At 34.1% G+C, this 16257-nt stretch overlaps 1 protein-coding gene across 8 annotated transcripts in view; it reads right to left on the bottom strand.

The window, feature by feature from the left end:
* LOC149799296 (uncharacterized) overlaps window positions 1-16257 on the bottom strand; it is a 67148-nt gene that overhangs the window by 11820 nt on the left and 39071 nt on the right. For all 8 annotated transcript variants that reach the window (XR_016421140.1, XR_016421142.1, XR_016421144.1 and 5 more), the window contains exons 9-12: window positions 14780-14887; window positions 11374-11487; window positions 9019-9135; window positions 3652-3765 (exon numbers count right to left, since the gene is read on the bottom strand). Coding sequence is in view for 2 of the 8 variants with exons in the window: in XM_089958602.1 (XP_089814728.1) it covers window positions 3652-3765; window positions 9019-9135; window positions 11374-11487; window positions 14780-14887 (453 nt within the window). In the remaining 6 variants the exon portion in view is untranslated. The remainder of the gene's footprint in view (window positions 1-3651; window positions 3766-9018; window positions 9136-11373; window positions 11488-14779; window positions 14888-16257) is intronic.

Below are 16257 nucleotides of genomic sequence, written 5' to 3'. Positions count from 1 at the left end.
TGTCCATATAACTGACTGTTAAATTGTGTTTACTTAGTGAGTTCCTTTTTGGGGATGTGCGCATGGCCATATGGGATTAAGATTCTGCTTTGGTAGAGCCAGTTGACTGGTACCATTACTTGCAGTACATGTTTGTTTCTTAATTGAAATGAATAATAATTCTGTAAATCAGCCTGATCATATTGGTATGATTCTATATCAATTCCATTCATATAACCATTTATTGCAAGACGACTTAATTTACATGATTAATCTGGCATGTAGTTTAGATATACAATCCATATTTTTATAGCACACATGCAAGTTGGAACTGCTTAGGTCTCATCACTATGTCAGACACAGTGAATTCTAATTTGTTGTGAATTTCATTCATACTGTAAAGTTCAAACTGAAATGGTAAAAGTGGGGATATGTAAAAATTTGAAAAACACATTCATGTCTTGTTGTGAGTGTCTGAGGAAGCACCTTGTTTGATATGACTATTACATATGTCCTGGCTTGATGTATCCTGTGCCACATCAAACTCATTCTTTCAAATGAATCTTAACAAAATATGTACCGGTAGGTCATTTTGTGTATGTTTCCAGAATATAATGTGGGATTCAAGGAAAATAACATTCTTTTTTATATATATATATATATATATATATATATATATATATATATATATATATATATATATATATATATATATATATAGATAGATAGATATGTGATGACCATGTGTGTGTATAAACATATATGACCATGTGTGTGTGTATATATATATATATAACAACAACTAGAAACAGAAAGCATCAAAATAGTTTTAAGTACATGAACATGATCTATGTGTTTTTTAACATGTAGGTCTAAAAATGTGATAATGGAACAATCATGGCCATTTTATATACATCTGTGTTTTTAATGTGTAAGAATAAAAATGTGATCATGAAACAATCATGATATCTATTTTAAATGAATCTGTTTTTGTTACAAACTTACCTATTCCAATGCACATGAATGTGAGCAAATTCAAGCCACACATTGTATTAATGCATGCTTCTTTGGTACAATTATGTACTTCAATTTAATCTTAACAATCATGCCAACATTTTGGAATCCTCAATGTTGAATCTTTTTTTAAAACTCTCTTTCCCAAAGTTATAATTAATTATTTTTCCTAAAGTTTTTATACTAAGATAAAATTCTTAATTTGTTCACATACAAAAAGAGAAATACAAGAAATATGACAAGTAGTGTTTACAAGTCATATTACAGTTTCTGTGCTTTTGGTAATGATTGATATATTGGATGGCATTATGCTTAAAACTTTTAAAGCCCTTCAGGTCAATATGCTTTCTGCAAAATCTGGTAATTTTCTGTTTCTGAGTAGAAGTCCTTTACATGTTTTTCTATTTTTAGCAACTGCAGACATCTTTAATTGTAGACTGGCATCATTTGAAAGTCCTTATGACCTGAATGCTTTCTGTCAAATTTGGTTGAAATTGGTCTAGTGGCTTGGTTGAAACTGGTCTAGTGGTATGGTGTCGCGGAATTGTGCAAAGTGCTTTCAGTGGGAAAAACCTGATGCTTCCAGCACACAGACAATGCATGACAACTTTGTGTATAAATGCCTCACCATAAGATTATATCTTCACATTATGGAACGTCTTCTCAGTGAGCGGTCTACTTTAAGGATCTGCACATCTTCAGCTGTAGAGGTATGTGAATTATTACTTTCTTGTGTGTAACTAGTTATAACTATTGTACTACCACGTTTATTTTTGTATGTTTGCTATGTAGTTTCTGTTTATGAAGTGTAAAATGCAAATATTTTCTATTCTAGTTATTGACTTAGCAAGAGATTTATATTAGCAATATAAAGCTGCATTTTTAAGAAAATGTTTAGTACCGTATGATTCTTGTTGGGCACGGTTAGTTTTACTTCTGAACCTGTTTGTTGTTTTGTAATTATTGTGCTGATAATATAAACTGTATAACTTACTGTATATAACGTCATTACATTTAACATAAATGCCCATGTCATGCATAGTACATGGTGTTAGATGTATTTTCAGCTGACCAGAATGACAGGAGCGATATCAGTTATCGAAGTGATCAGAGTTGATGTGGTGCCAGCTGTAGAGCTAACCATAGCAGCTGTGAAGCTGAACCATTGCAGCTGTATAGCTGAATAAATGGTGTTGCTGGTCGAGTAGCAGGCGATCAGGCATTGCTGACAGAAATTGGTGGGTGCCGATTGCTTAATTGACCAACCTGGAATACTGACAGCTTGATTGGCCAGTGTGACTGGTAGTCAAGTGTGCTGGTGACGGAGTGTGTAACTCCATACATGTAATAGTTTAGCTGTGGACTAATTTTGGGGGTTTGTTGTTGTTGTTGATGTGGGGTTTAACGCCATTTTTCAGCACAAGATAGGCTATGCATGGCGGCCAGTATTAATGGTGGAGGAAGAACCCGGGAAAACCCCGGGAAGAACCACCATCCCACAAGAAGCTACTGGCAATCTTTCTCACATACCCACATTGGCCGAATCCAAGACTCGAACTCACGCAGACAGAGGTGAGATGGCAGTGATCAGTAACGGAGAGTGCTTTAGACCACTCGGGGCTCCGGGGGGTGGGGGGGTGTTATACCCAGTGTGGTGTTGGGACTGTAAAGATAATTTGTATATCTGTCCATTTTGTTTACATAATTTCACTATTTGAGTGAATACATTTTACTATATCAGTAAAATACTATATTTTTGTTTTACTATTTGAGTAAAACACATCAATCTTTTTGTTGTGAAATCACTGTGAATCATTCACCCCTTGTCCTTGTACAGTGTAAGGTCATTTATTTGTTGTTGTTGTTGTTGTAAGGTTTAATGCCATTTTTCAGCATACGATAGGCTATACATGGCGGCCAGTATTAATGTCATTTATTTATATTTTCATTATTAAGTCCATGCGTTTTATGTTAATTGATCCAATATTTGGATCACATACACACAAATATTAATCATAATTAATTGCTCATTCAAGTCATTAATTATTAAACATTGTATTTGTATCACCATCAAAAGTGTTCTGTCGTAAATCCGAAATCCCACCCAGTTATCTTGTTACATTTGGTTGAACTTGATCTAGTGGTTTGGTTGAAATTTGTCTAGTGGTTTGGTTCAGAAAAAGTTTAAAATTGCAAACATTCACAGACAATACATGACAAATGATACATGCTGGAACCAGGTCCAAACATATAAGCAAACTTGCACTTGTATGTCAGATGCATTAACCTGCACTGGTATGTCATATGGATTAACTTAGCGATATTAAGATTTTCAATATGTTATCTTGAATTTTACTGTCAATATGACAGTACATTATATCTGGAGAGGTGTTTGATATACGGCTTCCTTTGAAAACAAGGACATAGTGACAGGGTTAGGCAAAATATTCAAAATGTGGACATAATGACACCATTAGGCAATATATGCTAAATAGGGACATAGTGACAGGGTTAGGCAAAATATGCTGAATGGGGACACCATGATGCATTTAGGCAAAATATGGTAAATGCTGATTTTCTGATGCAGTCATGCAAAATATGCTGAATGAGGAGATAGTAATACAGTTTAATGAGGACAACATCATTTAGGTCCCATACCTCATCCACTGGTGTCAGCAAGCGAGGAATTGATTCTTCAAGCTTGTACTTGTCACACATGTGAATGGTCTCAAATGCAAGCTGTCTGATGTAAAGCTGACTGCTGACAATTGCCTGAAAAATAGGAACATAAAAATATAGTTATTTACAAGAAATGGTAAGCATGTAAAATAGAGATGAAAAGTGTGTGTGTGTCTCTGTGGCTGTGTGTGTGGTTTTGATTTTTAATGTAGCTTTAACAATTTTCAGTCATATCACTATGATGTCTGCAGTGTGGAAGTTTATAGTGATGTTAAACACTGGGGCATATACCGCAGATATGAAGCATGATGTCCCACTCAGTCACATCATCCTGACACCAGGCAGACAAGTCCAAATACAAACCTCCTAATGGTGAGCAGCAAGAAAGGCAGCTGTTAGTACCATTTTTATAAGTCTTTGGTATGACTTGGCCGGGGTTCGAACCAGCAATCTCCCACATCCAAGGGGAACACTCTAACCACTTAGGCCACTGTGTGGTGAGACAAAATATTGATTAATATGAATTGAAGCAACTTTAATAATGAGACTGTGACCTCTTGACTCCACAATACAATGTCTAAAATGACTGTTGAGGATCAATTATATCAACACAAGAAGATATTTATTAGTCACAAAAAGTACCCATTATGTTTACTGTACACCAAATTTTACTTACCTGCTTACATGTCAGCTCGATCTGCATAGACCCAGACCAGCCACACCATAATGCAATGCCATATCTGGGTCTATGTTGTAGTTGTACCCAGAATGACAATTTCAGTACCTGGGATTCAAAGTTGTACAAAGGCAAATGCTGTTCTATCCTGTATCTGGGCATCAAAACACAATAATAGGAAGGCAAATGTCAGGCTTACGTTTATTTATGCTGTGCTATGTCTAGACCTCTAAGTTAACCAAAGGTAAAGGTCAGGTTCATGTTTCTCCTTATTGTCATCGAGTCTTATATTGGATCTTTCTTGAAACTTGTGCAGGCATCCCATGTACTTTGTTTTCTCAACAGTTACACTCTGGTAGTGACCACTACTCTTCGAAAACTGGATACAAAAATATTTTTGGAACTAATAAAGTCCTCAGAGTCCAAATTAATGCAGAATCTATGGTTACAATGCTGGACTAATGAACAGAACAGTACACATTCAAATCCTACCATCAGATCAGTCCAGATGTTGTGTGTCCTACTGTCTCTCCAGATGGAAACTGTACTACAACTGATTGATATGAAAATTTGGTCCTATTGTCTCCCCAGACTGATACTGTACTATAACTGATCAATAAATAAATAGGATGATATTTTTCCAAGATGGATACTGTAATGCAATTGATTTATAAAGAAATAGTCCTACCCACCAGAAGGATACTGTATTACATGTACAACAACTGATCGATAAAGAAAGATGATTCAGGACATATTATCTTCCAAGTTGGATATTGTTTGTTGGGTCTTCAAATCTGTGGTATCAATGAAAACTGGGATCCCATGGACGAAAACAAATTCACAGCAATACATAATATTTGAAACTGTACTTTTCTGACATGTGGAATATGTGGAATAATTCCATATGCTATTCATTGAGACATGTAATGCTTATAATATATAAAATTATTATTATTAATGTCAATTTTTCAATTACCAACAAGTTCTTGTGAGTGTAGAATAGGTTTTATGCACCAAAATAGCAGCCATTTTGCCCAAAGATGTATCATGTGATGAAGTTCTAGCTGAGATCTTTTTTAAACAGTACTGCTTATATAACACACTGACACTATATTTTAAAGATTTGGTTCTTATAATTTTTTACAAGCTGTTCTTTAATACCTAAATATGGTACTATATTACCCTGATTGTGCTGATGTTCTGTAAGGCTGTACATAAATGTCTCCATATCATTCAACTAGTTAGACAAATTTCACATCAATGGATGGATGCTCATGTAAGGTCATTTATAGCACACATGCATACAACAAGTTTCTATTAGTGTTTTAATTCACAAGATGCATCACTGCCATTTGAAACAACAAAACAACTTTCCATGGAATATACAGGTATATATTTGAATTGATGGATATACATTATCCAATTTACAAGACTTGCAGTAACACAGGATTAACTTTTTGCCATTTACTGACATACTACCTGTACACCCTAATGACATACAGGTATATATTTGAATTGATGGATAATGTATATCCAATTTACAAGTCTTGCACTAACACAGGATTAACTCTTTACCATTTACTGACATACTACCTGTACACCCTAATCATATTTGATGACATCATGTGATACTGCATACTCAAAGTGCCCCCAGAAGGTGACAAGGTGCCCCTTGCAGATGTCAAGGAGCTCCTGATGTTATTTTGAGATATAATAAATAGAATAAACTGCTTACATGTTTCACTGTTTCTTCTCAGTTTTTAGTCCATGTATAAGATATATATATATATATATATATATATATATATATATATATATATATATATATATATATATATATATATATATATATTATACGTAAAAAATCATCATAAGGAAATTGATATTCAACTTGAAAGAAGGTTTACCACTCCATTAATATTTATAACCTCAATAAAAAGCAAATGACAATTTAATCTACATGTTTTGGCTTTAGAAGCAAAGAGAAAACTAAATTATAAAATGCTCTTGAAACACAATTCCTTTAATCCTGATGACATACTGCAAGGAAGAACAACATAAATCAATATTTCACAAACAGAAACCATAGAGTTTCATGATGAAGATTTCACTAAAAACATGGATTACACATTTTTCTTTAGAGCAAATAAGTGTGTATATGCATGATATTGCTCCTTGTAATGATCATTTTTTGTAACAGTTGACTTCTGTTTTTAACAAAAGGTGCCAATAAGATCTCTCCCCAGTTCCAGGATAAAGTTGGCATGTGTGTATTGGGCTCTACTTATCTGCCTGGTTGTATACTGTATGTACATAAGGTAAGCATTAACCTGACAACAATCGATGAAGAATCAAATAATATATCTGGTGTAATTTTTGCTGTGTCATCCGGCAGCACATTTCTTTCTCAACTGTCATGAATACAGACTCCATTCATATGCCTATAGCCTCTGACCGGGTGACACTGAACTTTTCTCTGCCCACCTGTTGCTGACTTATGACATCATCATCATCATCAATATTGTTGTATACCATCATAACACTGTTGTAAGTCCATGCAGTGACTGTAATTGATTGCTTCATACAGATTGTGGAATGCCCTCCATTTGGTATTTGACTCCTTATCACCGAATTTTCTTCCTATTAAGAAATGGTGGAAAACATTTAGGATTGTTGGATACAGTGCCACTGGTGTCAGTGTCTTTTTCCAGGTGTTTATAAAGGATAAAGTGGTAAAGTAGGTATCACAGTATACATGGTGATTTATTTCTCCCACCAGATCTTGTGATAGATTATAGACAACACAATAGCCCAATTCATACTTTCTTTGGAGTTCACATCAACCTTTTAATAAGGTGGAAAATGCTCATGGAGGAGGTAACTCCATCACACCTGGCTAAAAGCTTTAATCCAACTCTGGTTTGTCAGGCATGTTTTGTCACAGTTCTGAATGCCTCCTGTATCCCTTCATTGCCTCATCAATTGTAATTTCAGTAGAATGCTGGGACTACTGTGTTTAAATTAGCCAACAAAACAGCATAAACAGGTTGTACCTAGTTAACTGGATGATAATTAAATCATTCCTCTACACCTGTCAGGCTTGTGCATTGATATGAAAATAATGACTAATTGTTTTCAAACCTGTTTTTGGTAACTGTATTCATAAATCCTCTGGGCCATGCCAATTCATTTTAGCAAAAGTAGTCCTTTTAAGAGTGACATGGACAGACACCTATGTTGATATTCATGGTGAGAGAAGCTTTAATTTTGTCCCATGTCACAGGAGATTAATGCTTGTATGAGAAGATAGCTTGCTCACATTTTTGCTGTGCATATAAATTGGTTTCACTGGCTATGGTCCAAACATGCTGTCTTCTACAAACAGAAAGAAGTAGTGCATATGTTTTGCTGTGTAAAGATGAAAATCAGCTGGCAATTTAATACTGCTGGGAAGATTACGCCTGGAAACATTGTGATGAATGTCATTTTGTGCATCATAACTTTCTGTGTTTAGTTGGGTAAAAACTGACTCTGATTTAGGGTTAGATTATATCTCCTAGTCACTTGTAAATTCTCAACACAAAATTCAGATTAATAAGTATTATTTTTAATTTCCCACAATCTTTTGCTGTTCATGTCCCAATCTCCAACAGAGACAAAATCCACAATTTTCTGTATGCAAGGTGTGCATGCAAACATTTTCAAGTTTGCAATTTACAATTTATTATGTTTAAACTCTACTCCTTACCATATGTCTATTTCTAAACTTGCCAACTTTCATCACTAGGGGCATGAAGTATTCATATAAAATCATAACAGAGAGGAAAAGGGGCCATTGTTTGCAAGTAAGTGACAGAGGCATCATAATTTGTCATCAGGTTGTAGATTTAAGACACTGTATAACTTTTCACTCACATGACTTAAGATATCACATGTAACATATACTCTTAATTTGACTGTATAGTATTACATCATCAGCCTGCTTGAATAGAACATGCTTGGACTATTTTACATTGTGTCTGAGGTGGAGTTTTTGAGCTGAGTCCTTAGTTCCAAATTTCCAAATTACTATGATAAGAGTTACTGACATTTTTTGTGTGTGGGGATGATCTTGGAAGGGGTTCAGGCATTCAGTTCAATTCCTTTTTTAATCAAAATGGTACATTCTGTATTGAGGAAAACAGACAGATGGCTATCTGAATGCTAAACGAACCACTCTGATCTCAAAACCAAACCCTTAAAATATCCTGGATCCACCATTGAATTTATATGCATTAAGCTATACCCTACAATTTACCTAAAATGAGTGCATTCATTATTTAGCCATCTGTGTATGGACAGAGATAGAGAGAAGGTAGTAAATATTAGACACTGACAAATATCTACAACAGTACACAAGAACTGATGTCAAAGATAGATTATACAAAGGTCCACCTCTTGCAAGGCACTTCCCCAATACCCTTCTATATCAAAGGTCACCTTCCCTCATAGGATACTAGCATATATTTTCCATTTTGTCTCTGTGAAAGCAGACCACTCTTTTTATAAGACCAACATAATGATAACAGATTGACCTCTGTTAGGAAATTATATTGTCTTATTAAGTAGTACTCATGAATATTCTAATATAAATCTTGCATGAAAAGGATGGCAGATGAAAGAGTCCTCACATGTCTATCAACTGTCCTCTGTATGAAGTCTAGGACTTCTGCTGGTGCTGAGTCACCTAACTTGGCCTTCATCTTGCGGAATGTGTACATATTATCCAAATAAAACTCGGACTTGGCCTAAAACAAAAAATAATAATAAATAATAAGAATAAATTTTAATAAACAATATTGATAGTTAATAAGAACCTGGTTCTGTTGCTTTGCTTTGTTATTGCAAATTTCAGTCTTATTTCTTACATCAACAATTCCATATCCCATCTTTAATTATAAATCTGAAAATGTAATTACTGTCTATGTTCTAGTAATTAGTATGCCTTCTATAAATTACTGTCCATGTCTTCTACTAATTAGTGCATATGTCTTCTACTGATTACTTTCTGTCTTCTAGTAATTACTGTTTATGTCTTTTAGCAATTACTGTATGTCTTCTAGCAATTAGTGTCAAAGTATTTATGTAATTAATGTCTGCACCTTCTAGTAATTAATGTTTATGTCTTTTAGTAATTATTGTCTGTCTTCAAGTAATTAGTGTCCATTTCTTCTAGCAATTACTATCTGTCATCTAGCAATTAATGTCTATGTCTTCTATTAATTAGTGTTTATGTATTCTAGTAATTACTATATAAGTCTTCTAGTAATTAGTATATATGTCTTCTAGTAATTAGTGTCAACATCTTTTAGTAATTAGTGTGTATATCTTCAAGTAATTACTGTCTATGTCTTCTAGTAATTACTGTCTGTGTCTTCAAATATTTACTGTCAGAGTTGTCTGGATACTTTACAACAGAAAAGAATGCTTGTTATCAATGATTCTAGTGAGTGAACTGTACAAACAACTTTAAAGTGCATGTAGTATTTTCAGAAAAGTTACTAGCTGCTAAAGATAGAGAGGCAATGTTATTCACTGCCATCAATACTGTATTTAAATCAGAATACATCCAGTTCTTATCAACCAATCAAAATTCTATAAATGAAAATGAGGACTACTGACAAATAATTTACAGTCTGGAACAGAAGGATGAATGAATACAAGGACTTGTATATTGTCTGCTGTTTGAAGCAATGATATAATAACTATACCAATGCTTCCTCTCCTGGTTGCCGGATTCTCAAGAAACATTTGGGAACAATTATTGGAATCTCACAAAACTTTCACTGAAAAGTAGTAAGCAAAAATTACAACAATCTGTGTGCTGGAATCTCAGACAGACAATGTGAATTCTATATGTTCTCTACTTCTGTTTCATTTCTGACAAAACATACAATATATAACTACAGTTTGTGATGCAGATTTGTGATACACTATCAATTTTATGTTTCTGAAGTGTACAAGGGAGAAATTTTTTCCAGATGAAATGAATAATTAAAATTTCTGCATTCTTTCCTTGCACGAAATATTTCTACACATGATTTATAAATTTATGGCCCATTTTCCTTTCTTTTATTTCTTGATCCATAAGATAATCAAAACAAAACAATGGATGCATTTGCATACAATTGTACAATCACATTCTAGAATGGAATGGGAATATGGCATCAAACAAGTCTGTACTGGCGATAGCGTTGGCAAAAGTGTTATGATGGTCAGCAGACTGAGACATTATACTCTTATTGAAGCTGGGTTATAAAAACAGAAACCAAAACAAATATATTTTATATTTCATGATCTCAATAAAATTTCACAGTGTTGCTATCAATAGTGGGCACTTAATAACAACAAAGTGTTCTTAAACTGGGGTCTTACAATCAATATATAAAATCACCACCTTACATCAAAGGCATCTGGATCGCTTTGGTCTTTTCTGCATTAGCTGTAAATCTCAGCTGACTGATTAATGTTGTTGCTGTTTTGGGGTTTAATGCCATTTTTTTAGCACAAGATAGACTGTATAACATGGCAGTCAGTATTACTGTATTATTTTCACAACACACATCTTACAGCAAAACTGGAGGAAAAATATACCTTAAATTGAGCTTGTTTTCAATGTGGTGGTATCTGATTGAAGACAAGACTCTAATATTTCTCTATAAGAAAATATTTTTTTAAAGGCTTTGGTGCACTAAAGACACTGAGTTGGTAGCTATTTATTTCAGTTGGTTTTTCTTTTATTAACACTTCTGATTTTTTCCAAAACTGACCATGAGTTACAACTGGCTAACACATAAAGACATTGCTAAAATGCCCCCAGTGTGTTGCATGGTGAGATTAATGTGTAAAATGTTATACCACTTTAGTTATTAGAAATTTAAAATGACCAACTTGAAGCTAGGTCAGAATTAATTTTTTATAATAAAAAAACACAAAAGTAACAATAAAAGCTGCTCAAATACTTGAAATGCTTCAGAAATATGTACCCTCAGATAGTTCTTCATTAGTATTTTCTGTGTATCACTAATGGCCTCAGGCTGCAGTCTTTTAGCAAGGTTGACTTTCAATACATATTGTACTAAATAATCCGACAAATCTTCCTGAAAATCAAAAATATGTGAATGATTTCCATGCACAAAGAATAAAATATAAATAAAAATTCCAGGCAAAAATATTATGAAATACACTTTTTGCTATTTACATGCAAACGTCTCTTATTGTCATCTACATGTTTCAACAAAATACATTTTTTTTTTACCTGCTTAGACTGACTTATGATGAACAGTGGGCATAAAGTAAAACAAATAAAAATAAAATAGACATAAAAAGAAATCTGAATGAGGCAGTATGCACACAGTAACCATTCTACAAGCTGCCTCAGTTACAGGATACCTGGTGGGAATTTGACAAAGCCATTCAGTAAGTGTTACACATTTGTACCAAGCCTTTGTAACAAGCATTTTGATTAGTTACAACCAAACATGTGATGCAGAAAATTACAAGTTATTGGCTTATAATACCAGAAAGAAACCACATATTCATGCACTCTTTGTGTGCTCTGGCAAATACTGTTCTGTTGTTTATCTGTTGCTTCAATATTATTTCTAACAATATTTTTAATTATGATATTTCAACTTCATCGATTATGGGATTCATAAAGTTACCATATGGGTACAAAAGAACCCACAACATTGTTACTGTGACTGCTATGAACAAAATTTGGTAGAACATGTCCTAAGGAACTCTCCAACCAAGTTTGATCTAAAATAGCCCAGAAGTTTTTGAAAAAAAGTTGAATGTAGAAAAATATGGATGGACAGACAGATGGTTGTTGTTGTTGTTGTAGGGTTTAACGCCATTTTTCAGCACACAATAGGCTATACATAGCAGCCAGTATTAATGGTGGAGGAAGAACCCGGGAAATCCCCAGAAAGAACCGCCGATCCACGAGAAGCTACTGGTAAGCTTTCTCACATACCCACATTAGCCGAATCCGAGACTCGAGACAGACGGATGGTAGATGCAGGGCCATACAATAATTTCACATGGACATCAGCAAGGTGAGTTAGCAATTGAAACGTGATATGAAAAAATACCAATATTCCCCATCCCCTCCAAAGGTTATTTACTAGTTAATTATTAACATAAACAAGTCATTTAAATGTCAGAATAAAAATGTGGTACTTTTGACTTCCTTCCTGAAAAATTATCAAACAGATTGTTTCCATGAAAATCCTTCTGGCAATAGAGTCTTTGTCTATAAATAAACCTGGGCTTAAGTATGTCTAGAAATAAACCTGGGTTTAAGTATGTCTAGAAACAATCATGGGTTTAAGTGTGTCTATAAATAAACCTGGGTTTAAGTGTGTCTAGAAATAAACCTGGGTTTAAGTATCTCTAGAAATCAACCTAAGCTTAAGTGTTAATATATTTACCCTTTAATAAACAATTTTCACACCAGCTCAATGTAAAAAAATCTCTTCAACATGGCCTATATGCATTTCACGAAATACATGATACAGCTTGTGTCATAAACATTCCTAATTACTTCCCTTCTTAGTACAGGCATTCATGTTAGAAGTCATTTGTCCATAGGACATCAATGGTAGATAATCAGCCAATCATTAATTTATTGATTTCTGGAAGACTCAAACTATGTCCTTAAAAAAATCATGCAATTATTCTAACTTAGTTGCTTATGTTACCTTTGATATGCTACAGTTGTGCTAAGGTTAAATACATTGACTTCAGCTCAGCTGCCAAATCCCGTTGGTTTTGGTATTTTAGACTGGCTTTCCTTAATTTCTGCATCAACTTATCTGATATAAACTGCTTTTGTATTAAATCCACTTTTTTAATAGTTCCTAGTGCTTTAAGAGTACAACATGTTTATAAACCTTCCATTTTAAGGCTTTTTTTTAGATATCTTTTGTTTTACCAACTGCAGCAACCAACTTCAGCCTTTGTAAATCTCACATTAAAAAGAGAAAGTTTCTGAGCATGTACAAAAAAGGCAAACAGAAACAGTAAATAAAACCCAGTTGTTTAATACAGAAGACACTATTATTTGGTTAAATCTATAGTGAAGTCAGCCTCAAGGCCGCAAGTGCCGAACAGGTGAGATCTGAAAAACCTGCTAAAATTTTCTATGTATTAAACCAAAACTCTGCAGTCCACAATCAACAAAGGCCTTTTAAAGTTATAATGTAGATATGTGACCCAATAATATATGTAACAAACTTTTCCAATGAATAAAAATTCCATGGAAATGTCATCCAGAAGATGGTAAACACATTTTATCCTAGAGAGGTATATTTAATGGAAACTGAAGTTTAGTTCAAGCATAATTTCATGCAACTCCATGAGATTCCCACCAAATTAGAATCTGATAAAATGCTTCAATGATTACTTTTTGTGACAGACTTTGATGTGGCTCCATGATATCTCCACCAGTTTCTGATAAAGTGCTTCAATGATTACTATTACGGGCAGTACCTTTTATGTGGCTCCATGAGATCTCTACCTCACAAGTCTGATAAAATGCATTACTGACCGCTGTTACTGACACACTCTCATGTGGCTCCAAGAGGACTCCACCACATGAGCACATATTACATTGCTTCACTGACAGCTGTTACTGACAGACTCTCATGTGGCTCCAAGAGGACTCCACCACATGAGCACATATTACATTATTTCGCTGACAGCCGTTACTAATTGAAGGTGTTTTGGTCAAACACTGTACAAAATATTTCTATGTCCAAATTTACCAGGACAACTTTCAGAATCATTCAAACTGATATTATAAGTTTGAAAAAGCTGTCATTCAACATCATTTTGTAAACAGACACCAATGTAATTTTGTAAATTGACACGAATGCTGATGGCATGTCTAGTAAGTGTATGAGACATTCAAAGTTTATGCCAAACATTACTTCAATGAAATATTCCCTCACCTCAGCCAGTGAAATCACTTTTCCATATTTCAAGAAAGTCTTTTCCTGGCATTACACAGGAAATCACATGGTGCCAAGCAATCAGTCTGGTTGAATGAACTAAAATATTTAATAGCCTGAAATGTCAGCACTGTGTTGAAATGGTCCAGTTTCACTGAGTATACGAAGCATGAACAGTCTATGTTGCTATGATCTATTGTTATTCAATATGCCAAACATGAACCCTGTATTTTCATGGATCATTTAATCTATCACAAAGAACAATTCATATTAATAAGAAACAGTTGAGAGATAATATGTGCAAATGTTCTAGAAAGGTAAAAATGAATACAAATAAAAACTTTCAATGTCCTTTTAACCCAAATTGAGTTCCAAACCAATTTTAATCGTCAACTCCTGTAGAAATTAATATATTAGCAAACCTATTAAGACTAACCTGAGCTTTAGCTAACACTTTTGTGTTACTTATGTTCTTGCCTTTCTCATCAGTTGGTCTTGATGCCCTGGTTGTATTGTCCTCCAGGGATTCTATTATCTCCTGATACTATAAAGAAAAGAAGATAAAGAACATGAAAACATGCAGTTTCAAAATTGAAAGCTGTCATTGCCAACTCCTGCTCTACAGTCCCTATCCATCCACCAAGCCATCTCTTTCCCTAGGGCCCCTATCCACCCACCTCTTGTCATAAGACCCCTTCTGACTCACCCATCCTTTGTTTGGGGTTCCTGCAATCTTTAAAAAAATGTAATTCCATGTCCTTTTCCAAAACATTTCCAAGACCTTTTTACCAATTTCAAGAGTACCTATTACATAAATTTACGACTTCTAATACTTACCCAACACACTAATTTTACACAAAAACATATTTTACTGCTGGCTTGGGGCATGCTTTATCCTATTGGATAGGTCATTCTCTTTCGAGTTCCATGAGTACAATGATTTTGAATGGTGGTAAGATCTTTGGATGTTGTCTGACTTAAGTATAAGGGGAATCTACTCTAACAAATCCATTATTAAAGTTATGTAAGTTGGTAAAAACGTTTGCATCTGCAAACAAAAATGTTACCAGATAATGCAAATTAACTAAATTGCATGACTTTTTCAAAACCTTGAATGAATTATGACAATTTTAGAATTTTTGAAGGCCAAGTAATTGCAATTATAGCTACATTTCCTACTCATGACTTTAGGCCTGAGTCACTTCCCTTTGTCTGCTATTACTTTGATCAATCAATCATAGGATTGTGTCAAGATATCAAACATTTTGTTTTTAAATCAGATATGAAATTGTTTCCATGTCTCTTATAAAATGAGCAATCTGCTTGCCTTGCCACTCAACATGTGAAAATTTTAACATTTTTCATTTCTATTAAATTTAGGATTTTTAACGTTTCATTTATGTTCTGTTTATATTCCATCTGATTTCCATTCACCTTCACATTCATTACATTTGATTCTACAAGTGATAAGACAGAAACGTGGAATGATGTGCATTTGAACAATCAACTTCAGAGGGCTAACATGTAAACACAACATGTTTTTAATTCATTACCTTATTGTTGTAATCTGGAAAGGCCAAACACAGAATGTTTCATGCGGTGTTATAACTAATAATGGGATCCAAATTGGGCCATGATGGCTTTCAGGTTTTTTAATAAAAATTGGCCAGCCTTTTTTGGAAGTGAGACAAAAAGGAGTGACTAAAAACTGGTTTTGGCACAAACACCTGAGTCAGAATTTTGACTTCTTGTTAGGCTTGGCTTAATTTTGGTGCTTGACAGAACATCAACACAAGTTGGCTATTTTGTGTCAAGGAAATTGGAGTAAAGTGGTTTGCCAAAGATACACCAAGACAACTGGTCTGATGGTAGGATTCAAACTCTTTTGATCATGATTCAAGGGAAGCTGAGACT

The sequence above is a fragment of the Sinohyriopsis cumingii genome, chromosome 5 (assembly GCF_028554795.1).
Source record: "Sinohyriopsis cumingii isolate HCF-2022 chromosome 5, ASM2855479v2, whole genome shotgun sequence".
Taxonomy (NCBI): Eukaryota; Metazoa; Mollusca; class Bivalvia; order Unionida; family Unionidae; genus Sinohyriopsis; species Sinohyriopsis cumingii.
The sequence above is the reverse complement of the archived record's forward strand: the minus strand, read 5'-3'. Positions and strand labels throughout refer to the sequence as shown.